Source organism: Cibotium barometz, chromosome 18 (genome assembly GCF_041138505.1).
Source record: "Cibotium barometz isolate CiBa-2024 chromosome 18, ASM4113850v1, whole genome shotgun sequence".
NCBI lineage: Eukaryota > Viridiplantae > Streptophyta > Polypodiopsida > Cyatheales > Cibotiaceae > Cibotium > Cibotium barometz.
In genome coordinates, this window is record NC_141063.1 from 35,829,252 (window position 1) to 35,841,446 (window position 12,195).

Here is a 12,195-nt window from a genome sequence, read left to right on the forward strand (position 1 = left end):
TGAGAGAGTAGGTAGTGTAAGCGAGTGTGCACACAGACTTTAGTCTTCACACACAAGCAGACTTTTTCTTCCATGTACTGCAGGACCTTCTTTAATCGGTAAACCTGGTAGACCTGGTAGGTCTGGTAGTATTATGAGCATGGCCCATGTATCATGATGGGAGATATGCAGATTCTTCAAACAATGCCGTGTAAAAGCTAATTAGATGTGAACTTTGTCAACTGTGATGATGTGAGTGCGAGCGAGTGTGCGCGACTCGCGAGCATATGCGCTTTAGTTCCTCTCTCACACACACACAAGCAGCACGCTAGACTTCTCGTTCCATGGTACCAAGGCATGCTTCAGCTTCCAACTGCAGCACCCACTCCTCTCATACTTTCATTATCAAGCTCGGATTAGAACTCAGATTAGCCAGCTAATCTTACTCCTTTCACTCAAGTAGTAGTACTCAGAGCAGCCAGCTAATCATGGCTTCTCCCTCATGCCAGGGCCATGCAGTCATGTTGCCAATCCCTGAAACAGGCCACATCAATCCACTCATGCAGCTTGCAAGGCACCTCGCATCCAATGGCTTCCTCATCACTTTTGTGAACACCCAATACAACCACAACAGAATTCTTCAATCCAACAGAGGCCAGTTGCCCACCGACAATGGCCTTGACATCCGCCTTGTCGGCATCCCAGATGGCCTCTCAGAGCATGACAATAGGGACAATGATGTGCCCATCTTTGTCAAGATCATAGAGAACATCGGGCCTGTGCTAGAGGACCTCATCACCAAGCTCAACGCAGATGGGCCGCGCGTCACCTGCATCATCTCTGATGTCATGGCTGTCAGAACTCTGGATGTTGCCAAGAAGTTTGGCATACCCAGAGTTGGCTTCTGGCCTCCCAACGCCTCCATACATGCTTTCATTTGTCATGCCATACATGCAGCCTCCAATGGCACTTTTGCTGAAAAAGGTACGGATCCTCCTGCACACACACTCCCTTTCCTTAAACCACTGAAAAGCTATGCATCTAAGCTAAGGTTTCTAGGACTGGCCTTCTCACTATGTTTGCTTGTAATCACCTCCCTGACACTCTTCATATCTTATCAACATGTACAGGTGTTCCTGAGCCCAATGAGATCATAAGCTTTCCGGAGATCGCGTCGTTGCCAGGTTCGCAGCTACCGTGGGTGATAGGAAGCAAGGAGGATGCTGAAGCAATATTCCAGTCCAACAAGCGAAACATTGAGGTGCTGCGGCAATCGGGGTGGGTCCTTTGCAACTCTGTGCATGAGCTGGAGCCCACAACACAGGAGCAGATGCCCCCAGGTTTCCCTAAAGTATGCCCAGTGGGTCCCATACTCCCTACAAATTTCCTAGAGAGAAAATGTGCAAGGGACAACAGGATCACTACGAGCCTGTGGGCGGAAGAGGAGGAATGCTTGGAATGGCTAGATGCTCAAAAACCCCATTCTGTCATGTATGTGTCTGTGGGCAGCATAGCCATACTGAACAAAGAGCAGCTACATGAGCTTGCTTATGGGCTGGAAGCCAGTGAGCTACCCATACTATGGGTGGTACGGCTGGATCTTGTGGGCGAGAAGGGGTGTGCCTTGCCAGAGGGCTTCTTGGAGAGGACCCAAGGCAGGGTAAACATTGTGGCATGGAGCCCTCAGCTTCTGGTGTTGTCCCACATTGCAGTGGGGGGGTTTTTGACCCACTGTGGATGGAACTCAACCATTGAGGCCATGTCAATGGGTGTGCCGATGCTCGTGTGGCCACAGATGGTGGACCAGTTCATTAATGCAGGGCTGGTGGTGGGGAAGTTGGGGGTGGGGTTGGAGCTGGATGAGGGAGTGAAAGGGTTTGTGGGGAGGGCCATGGTAGAGGGCCAAGTGAGAAGGATGATGGAGGGACATGAAGGGAAACTGGTGAGGGCCAAAGCTATAGAAATCAGGCAGCTCATTCTCAGAGCAACCAAGGAAGGAGGGTCCTCTCATAACAGCCTTGACAGGTTTGTGAATTGGATGAGGCAACAAACTGAGCTCATCCACAAAGCAAGCAGAGCTTAAAGTAATCAAGCAAGGTTGAAGATGATGATGAACTAGGTATCTAGCCTTATCCGATGTTTGAAGTCAACTGAACAAGGCTTAAATCCGATGTCCACAAAGCAACGTAGATATTTTAATGCATGATTTTTACCCTCACCATCCTAATAAAAATTTAACGCACAAATTTTACCCTCACCTTGAATGCGCTGTTGCAAATTGCCCATACGCAACAATTTCGATAAGTTTTTTTAATTCATGCGAGAGCTAACATGCATTCGATGTGTAATGTTTTGGGTTGGTGTCTTGTTCTAAATAAACTTACGATATTTTCATCATATTTTTATATGAATAAAGGTTATAGAAAAAACTTGTAAAGATGCACATAAAGCTCATGGCAAAAAGTAACGTTCACGTGTTGAGTTGACGGGTGGTGCGTGCATGAGAGAGGCCTATTAACTCCACACGTGTATCCACATGCACCCAGTACGCCCACGAGTGGTCAACGACTCAGGCCTTGTATGTTTGACACATCTAGTGTGGGTGGTGTCAAGGAGAGGAAGAGGGAGCGAATGGATGGGAGGACTGGGATGAGGAGGAGATGAAGTGTCGCGGAGAAGACATTGAGGCGGAGAGCTCCAAGAGGAAATGCGTGCCGGAGTGGTTGAATTAGAGGCTTTGTTCGCATGTTAAAAACAAGGTATGTTGGAAGCTCAACCAAGAATTCGTCACAAAAGCCAGATAGGTCTGTTCTCAATGTGCAGTGTACTCATTTTCTATCCGTGTAAACCTCTGTCTCCAAAGGGGAACTAGGAAGATGGCTTCAGAAGAGTATTCTGCATGATATCATTGTATCCAAGATTTTCTATTTGGGAAAAGGCTTCTTTAACGTCCTCTTTGTCAAGGGTCAAGCAGTCTCTGAGCTATTTGCTAAAGGGCCTCTGTTTTTTGGGCAACGTCTGGTGCATGTCTTTCCTTTTGATCCATTGTTTGACGTTAATAAAAGTATGTAGAGTGCATGCCCTGTGTGGGTGGAGGTGGTCGGTCTCCCCCCCTGGCTCAAGCCTGCTTTGCGAGATCTAGCCCAAGCTTTAGGTCCAAGTGTTGTATGTCCCTAACGATGAGGTGGGAGGGAGGTAGGGTAACACTGTGTGTATCACCTAGAATACCTCCATTGAAACCCCAAAGTCAATTGATGTGGACCTAGGTCAATTGGGTACCCTGGAATTAGGTATTAAATTCAGTGCATTCCTAGGTGCATGTTTTAGGTGTGGAGTTTTCAGCCATATTGCCAAAGATTGCCCTGATCTGATGGGGCCGCTAAAAGGGAGGAGGTAAAAGAGGATAATTTGAAGGGAATGGATAAAGCTAAAACCTCAGTTGAAAGCCAAAAGAATGAGGAGAAAGGTAAAGAAGTAATGAATGAGTCTTGTTGCCCCTCGTTGTTGACTTTATAGTAGGGGAAGATTGGAAAGGAATCCAAAATGAACATAACAATATGAGAAATGAAGAGGAGGTTGAGATGGTACCGGAGACTGCTCTTTCATGAAGAATTATCTAGAGTTTACTGGATGTACATGGAACATTAAGGGCATCAAAGATAAAAAGAAGAACGCCTTGTTTTGGGGGTTGAAATCTTGGGGCTTCTCGGTTTTTGCTATCCAAGAGCATAATCTTTTTGGGAAAATTACTAGATTAGATAGGTTTAGTGAATGGGCGATTTTTTATGGTGGGATTAATTTTGGGTATAGTGGGGTTATGAAAGGAGAGATCTAAATCCTAGTGTCATTGCCAATCACCCTGAGGGCAAGATTTTGGTAGTTGAGGTTTTGTTAAATGGGGAAAGAATATGGATTATTAATATATATGGGGCTCACAATCATCAAATTAGGAGTAATATGTGGAATTGGATTGCCAACCTAAATATCCAAGTTCCTTGTATTGTCCTAGGGGATTTTAACATGGTGGAAAAGGTGGTGGATAGATGTGGTGGAAGTACTGTCCCCTTAGGGAAGGAGAAAGGGAAATGGGAAGAGCTTAGAAGGGGATTGGGCCTTAAGGATAGTTGGTATTTAGTCGACTAGAGAGACAACTCGGGTCATACCTATTTTAGCCTCCAATATATGTTCTCATCTTCCAGAATTGATAGGGTTTTTTTTAGTCAGCAGGCTTCGTGTGGGTGCCTCACACTCTGAAAGTCTCTGTAGATTGCAGTTCTACTATTTCTGATCATCTGCCTCTAAAGTGGGGCTAGAACATAAATGATGGGGTTGACATAGATCTCTCTCATTACCCAACAAGGAAACCGAGAGTGAATAACTTGCTACTTAAGGACCCTCTCTTTGTGGATTATACAGAAGAAGCAATTAGAAAACTTAAAAGGGGTGCCTGGAGACATTTTGCCAACGAAATGCAGGGGATTAACAGAGCTATGGGTAAATTGAGGGTTGAGGAAAGGAGAGGGACAAGAAGGAAATGGGAGGCCATGTTAGAAGAACTCCTTGTTAAGAGAAACTAAAGGTTTGGATGTTGAGGATACTGCATTGTACTTTAAGTGCCAAGCTAGTATTAAAGAGGAGGAGGATAGATGGTCCACAGAACATGACAATTGGGCTAAATGGAATTTCTTTAATAATAAAAGGAAACCAGATAGTAGCTTATTCAAACTTCCAAAAAGGAAGAGTGATAGTGAGGTTGTGGGAACCATTTTGGATGAAGATAGGACTCCCTTGAATGATATGAATACTCTTGCTAAGAAGCGGGTTAAATTCCTGGGATCTACTCTTAGCATGAAGAAAGATTGCTCCTTGAGGAGGTTTCAAGAGCTGAAGATAGGTTGCTGGGCTTACTGAGCCACAATGTGGATCCAGACAAAGCAAGGTGGTTAGAAAAGGGATATTGACGTGGAGGAATGCTGGTGTGCCTGTTAAAACTAGGGAGAGATAAAGTCCCAGGTTGGGATGGTCTATCTACAGAGTTTTTATAGACTTTTGGCCTTGAAGGATTTTGTGGGTGATATTTGTAGGAGAGCTTTCAATACAGGGCTTATGGATAAGGATTTTAAATAAGGGTTGGTGAAGCTTATTCCAAAACAAACTGCCTGTAATAGGTTTGGTCATTGGAGGCCCATTACATTGCTAACATTGATTTATGAAATTCTGGCCAAAGTGATTGCTCTTAGAATTACTCCACTGTTGCGAGATGTTGTTTCCAAAAAACAACATGGCTTTATCAAAGGAAGGTCAATATATGATAATATCTTTGTACATTGTTGGGAAGAGATGTGGCTATCAAAACTCATAAAAAATGCATCATGTTACAATTGGATTTAGAGAAAGCATATGACAGGATTCATTGGTTTTTTTTAGCAAGAGTGATGGAAAAAATGGGTTTTGGGACCAAAATTGCAACCTGCATTTATACTCTTGCTTGGGAAGGCTACTCTAATGTGTTGTTAAATGGAAGAGTGGTAGGTGGGTTTGAGATTAATAGATTAGTGAGACAAGGTTGTCCTCTAGCCCCCCTTTTTTGTTTGCTATTGCTTCTCATCCTCTAGTGATTTCCCTAGAATTGGCCTGCACAGATGGGAACATTACTGGGCTAAAGCTTAAGCATAGTGAACAATTGGTTATTCAATGCTTGGATGATGACTCCCTATTGTTTCTAAGGGCTGAGAACAATACAGTGACATGGCTTTGTTGCCATATATATAGGCAGTGATGTGTGTGAACACACTTAGGATCGTCGGGGCACTTTTTTCCTCTTTAGGAGGTTTTTTCCCCCGGCTTGTATATACGCCCATCATTCTAGGGCTAACTTATCTTTTGTACATTGACACAATCTAATACATTATGTGTTGTGTGCATTCATGCTTCTTCTCCTCCAAGCTTTGTGTGCTTTCCTGCAACCCTAATTCCAACAATTGGTATCAAAACAGGCATCGGCTCCCAGGGCTACGCCGCCAGCACCCTCTGACTCACGTTCTCCGATTGAGGTGAGCTTTCACGAGCTCTTACAGGTCTCTATACTCTGCAGATAAACCGTTAGGGCTATGCATTCTCAGAAATTACATCTGAGGTCGTTTCGGGCTTTGTTTTTGCATTACAAGTTCTGTACAGGTGTTTTCGTCACTTTGTACAGAAATTTTGACAGTGCAGTTTTCTGCAAAATAGGCATACGTATTCTATTGTGGACCGTGCTACATAGCATGAGTTGTTTTCTGTTCAGTCTTTGCTTCATTACAGGTAGCTTTTGCATCAGTTTCAGTCAGTGGCCATGGCTAATAACAGCAATGATGTATTTCGCATGTTGTTTGCTGATGACAAATTGGATGGAGACAGCAACTACCCACTTTGGGCATACATGATGCAGCATGTTTTGGTTGCAAAAGGAGTGTGGATTATTGTGTAGGGTATGGATGTACGTCTAGGTTCTGTGGATGTAGGATCTGTTGAGGATGTTGCAGGTTCTAGCAGCTCTACTATTGCTGCTGTTTTACCCACTGTTGAACAAGCTCGTTGGGATGGTAAAGATGCGCAGGCTCATGCCTTGATTGCACTTTCTGTCAAACGTAACATCACTCCACATATTCATTCAGCTAAAACAACAAAACAGGCTTGGGATATTCTAGCTGGTTTGTATGCAGGTTGTAACGAGGTAAAAATCTCTTACCTGCGTAAAGAGCTAGAATCGAAGAATATGCAGGAAGATGATGACATGAATGTTTTTCTTGCTGAGATTAAAGATCTCAAGGAACAGTTGATTTCTGCAGGTGAGATTATTCCTGATCATTCTCTTGTGCAAACTGTTCTTGATGCTTTACTTGAGTCATATCAGACTTTTGCTTCCACGTGGAGACTTGTTTTACTGAGGACAGACCTGATGTTGTCAAGTATGATACTTTAGTCAACAAGCTCTTGCAAGAAGCGCAGTCCAGGAAAAGGCAAAACAGGGCTAGTAGGCAGCGTGCAGTTGATTAGGCATTTGTTGCTGCGCCCAACAGAGAAGAAGTGGTAAGGCAGCCCCTTCCACTGTTTCTTCTCCTATTAGTAGGTCTGTAACTTCTTCTCCTTCCACAGGTAGTAACAATAGGTCTGAGAAGGCTCTTGATAAAGGTAATAAAAAAATCAAGTGTAACTATTGTAAGGCAACTGATCATGTCATTAAGAATTGCCCTAAGCTAAAGGTTAAAGAGGCAAAGACGAAAGAGTCAAATGCAGCCACAATAGCGAATGCTTCTACAAATGCAGATTTTGCAAATGTTGTGCAGGATACAGAATGGGCATTTAGTGTGTATTGCCAGTATGACCCATCTGTACATGATGCATGTTTGGCAGTTTCTGTTGACTCTGATGTATGGTATTTTGACAGTGGTGCTACAAAGCACATTACCTCGCATCATGATATGTTCACTTGTCTTGAGGCTGTCCCTAATAGGAATACTGTCACATGTGCCAGTAATGCTTCTTACCCAGTGAAGGGCATTGGTAAAATTATGCTTACTACTGTAAATGGCAACGCTTTCACACTTTCATATGCTTTGTATGTGCCAGGGATAAAGAAGAATCTATTGTCTGTCTCTGTGCTTACTAGACTTGGACTTGTAGTCAAATTTATGGATGACAAATGTACTGTTCATGATTTGACTTTTGGTGATACGATTATTGTATCTGGCACCTTGTTTGGTGGGCTATATAGGCTCAATTCTTATGACAAGTGTGAAAGTTTCAGTAAATGCAGTTTCTGATGAAAAGGTAGTTTCAGATGCAAAACTATGGCATGCTCGTTTTGGTCATCTGAATTTTGTTAGTTTGCTGCGTTTGTGAAAATTTAATATGGTTGCTTCATTGCCCCCTTTTGAGGCACCATTGAAACATGTTTGTGAAGGCTGTATTTTGGGCAAAATGCAGCATTCTGCGTTTCCAAAGAATGGTTCTGTGCGGGCCACTCGCAAATTGCAACTTGTACATAGTGATGTATGTGGGCCTATGCAAACTCCGTCATTTGGTAAACACTTGTACTTCGTGACTTTCATTGATGATTACTCAAGGCATGCATGGGTATATCCACTGAAGGCAAAGTTCGAAGTGTTTTTGTGCTTCAAAAAGTTTTTGCTTATGGTTGAAAATGTATCCAATTGTATTGTGGGCACCCTCCGTTCTGATCGAGGGGGGGAGTACATGTCTAAAGAGTTTGATGCATTTCTGGCTAGTCATGGGATAAAACACCAATGTACAGTGCCGTATACCCCTCAGCAAAATGGTGTTACTAAGAGAAAAAATAGGTCACTTATCAAGATGGCACGATGTATGGTCAATGTAAGATTCCTCCCCCACCCCCTTTTTGATGTCTAGTATCTTTCCCTGTAATCAATCCCTCTTCAGAAATATAAAGACCTTGTTTCTATCTGTTTTAGCCTAGAGAGAGAAAAATATTCTAGAGAGAGAATATTCAGATTTGGAATATTTTTGGATAGAAAAATATCTCTTCTAATTCAGATGAGTTCCCCTGAAACAGAAATTCAAAAAGAATTTTCCAATGTGCAATTGGAATTAATTGAAAATAGGTATAAAGAACCTTAGTCTAAGGGTCTAGATTTTCCTAAATTTTTGGATTATGGTCCAATTAAGGTTCCTATGGGCCAATAGCATCAATCCATGTGTAGGGAGGAGATAAATCCAATTTGTAAAAGAATATACCCAAAAATGAGTAAATGCTCACATAAGATGAAGAGTTGAAAATGTACAAGGTTTATTAGTAAAAAACTATGAGCAATATTAAAAATATGAGATATTTTGGGTATCCAAAAAAATGAGTAAATGCTCACATAAGATGAAGAGTTGAAAATGTACAAGGTTTATTAGTAAAAAACTATGAGCAATATTAAAAGGATTCCATTATGACACATATGTAAGGAAGGGGAGTTCTTTAAAGGAGGTGCATATTTCACATAAGATGAAGAGTTGAAAATGTACAAGGTTTATTAGTAAAAAACTATGAGTAATATTAAAATGATTCCATTATGACACATATGTAAGGAAGGGGAGTTCTTTAAAGGAGGTGCATATTTCACATAAGATGAAGAGTTGAAAATGTACAAGGTTTATTAGTAAAAAAACTATGAGCAATATTAAAATGATTCCATTATGACACATATGTAAGGAAGGGGAGTTCTTTAAAGGAGGTGCATATTTCACATGCTTGAATGAGTTTTAAACTCATAAAAATTGAGATATTTCATCTCTCCTCTCTCCTCATTCAAGTCTAGTTCCAAAAAGTTAGCTTAACTGACCTAAAAATGGTCAAAAATTGACCAAAATGATTTGGAAAATTCTAGAATCAGTTTGTTTGGTTAGAAGCTCAATTTTTCCTATAAATAGAAGCCTCCCCCTTGTTGAAAAATATATAGTGTTTATGCATCGTTACTCTACTCCACCTAAGCCAAGAACTGTGAATTCATTTAATAATTCACTAGTTTTTGGAGCTTCCCTCTTTCTTCAATCCTGATTAGTGGCTCCATCAACATACTTAACCAATTGATTGGTTGGGGGCCTCTACCGTGAACAAAGAATCAAGCAATTTGTAAGGTAATTAGTGAATATTGATCTTTTCTATAATTTCTCAATGTTTCTCTCTTCTCAACCCCTCTCAAGCTTGAGAAGCTTAATTGGTATGGTTTTTTAAATGCTATTAAAGTTAATTGGTGAATAGTAGTGAAGAGTTACATAATTTAATAAATGCTATTGAAGTTAATTTTTATTTATGTTTAAATTCTAATGGTTTTTATGTAATTTCTCTCTCTCACTCAAGAAATGGTCATACTCATGACCCATTCTCATTCCAAATGAAGCTTTTCATAAAGCTTTTCCTTAATCCAAGATTAAGCTATGCTTGAGGCCAAATTAATGGCTTTTTTCTATGCTTTTAGTTTATGCATATTGATGATTCAATCCATTATAGATTAATGATCCAATTAGAGATCATTTTAATTATTTCCTTAATGATAAGCTTTATCCCTTAGAAAAAATTGAGATTTATCAGTCATAGCAGCGGAGCTATGGCAAAATTTTTATAAAAATTATGCATAAAATAATTTCATTCAAAGCATAAAAAGAGGACTTCCTACCATATTCTAGGAATTATCATCCTAGATTAATTGAAAGAATTTCATTATAATCATGGAGAAATTGAATTTTAATATCATGCATAAAGGATAATTTTTTTATATCAAAAGTGTTACTTTTATCATTTTTAATTTTCATGCATAGAAGTATGCATAAAGGATAATTTTTTTTATATTAAAAGTGTTACTTTTATCATTTTTAATTTTCATGCATAGAAGTATGCATAAAGGAAAATTTTTTATATCAAAAGTGTTACTTTTATCATTTTTAATTTTCATGCATAGAAGTATGCATAAAGGATAATTTTTTTTATATTAAAAGTGTTACTTTTATCATTTTTAATTTTCATGCATAGAAGTATGCATAAAGGATAAATTTTTTATATCAAAAGTGTTACTTTTATCATTTTTAATTTTCATGCATAGAAGTATGCATAAAGGATAATTTTTTTATATCAAAAGTGTTACTTTTATCATATTGGATTTCATGCATAGAGGTATGCATAAAAGTTGAATATTTTATTATAAAAGTGTTACTTTTAGCATAATTGAATTTCATGCATAGAGGTATGCATAAAAGATATGGGAAGTGATAAGATATGATAAGATGCATGTGGATGTGGATATGGATGTGTATGTATGAATGTGGATATGGGATGTGGATGTATAAATGAGGATGTGAAAATGGAGATAAGCATGTAGATGTGGATGTATGGATGTGAATGTGGATGTGGATGTGGATGTGGATGTATGAATGTGGATGTATGGATGTATGAATGTGGATGTATGGATGTGAATGAGGATGTAGATGTGGATGCATGGATGTAAATGTGGATGTGGATGTATGGATGTATGCATGTAGATGTGGATGCATGAATGTGGATGTATGGATGTGAATGAGCATATAGATGTGGATGTATGGATGTGAATGTGCATGTAGATATGGATGTATATATGTGAATAGGAATGTGGATGTGGATGTATGTATGCATGTGGATGTGGATATGGATGTGTATGTATGAATGTGGATATGGGATGTGGATGTATAAATGAGGATGTGAAAATGGAGATAAGCATGTAGATGTGGATGCATGAATGTGGATGTATGGATATGAATGAGGATATAGATGTGGATGTATGGATGTGAATGTGCATGTAGATATGGATGTATATATGTGAATGGGAATGTGGATGTGGATGTATGTATGCATGTGGATGTGGATATGGATGTGTATGTATGAATGTGGATATGGGATGTGGATGTATAAATGAGGATGTGAAAATGGAGATAAGCATGTAGATGTGGATGTATGGATGTGAATGTGGATGTGGATGTGGATGTATGAATGTGGATGTATGGATGTGAATGAGGATGTGGATGTGGATGCATGGATGTAAATGTGGATGTGTATGTATGGATGTATGCATGTAGATGTGGATGCATGAATGTGGATGTATGGATGTGAATGAGGATATAGATGTGGATGTATGGATGTGAATGTGCATGTAGATATGGATGTATAGATGTGAATGGGAATGTGGATGTGGATGTATGTATGTATGTGGATGTGGATGTATGAATGAGGACGTGATAATGAATGTATGCATGTGGATGTGGATATGGATGTGTATGTATGAATGCGGATATGGATGTGGATATGGATGTGTATGTATGAATGTGGATATGGGATGTGGATGTATAAATGAGGATGTGAAAATGGAGATAAGCATGTAGATGTGGATGTATGGATGTGAATGTGGATGTGGATGTGGATGTATGGATGTGGATATGGATGTGAATATATGATATGTGATGTGAAGGAATCTGAAGTGAAGAGATGGAAAATGATGTGATTGGATGAGTACACATATAAATGAAATGTGGAATAAGTAATGTGGATTGTATGAGGGATAATGTGGAAAAATGAGAGTTAATATAGAAATTGTATTTGTAAACTGTTTGTAAATGCTGTTTGTAAATGGTTGTTTTATGTCAAGAATGCTGGGAAAGCATTTTGACCGTCTTGTGATTAAG

The 12,195-nt window shown here is 39.8% G+C and overlaps 1 protein-coding gene across 1 annotated transcript; it reads left to right on the forward strand.

Moving 5' to 3' along the window:
• The first annotated feature begins 226 nt into the window (after positions 1–226).
• LOC147629260 ((R)-mandelonitrile beta-glucosyltransferase-like) lies at positions 227–2,195 on the forward strand. The gene is made up of 2 exons (XM_086812977.1): positions 227–963; positions 1,110–2,195. Exons 1-2 carry the CDS (start codon positions 468–470, stop codon positions 2,060–2,062), a joined length of 1,449 nt encoding a protein of 482 aa, XP_086669103.1. The 5' UTR covers positions 227–467; the 3' UTR covers positions 2,063–2,195.
• The last annotated feature ends 10,000 nt before the right edge of the window (positions 2,196–12,195 follow it).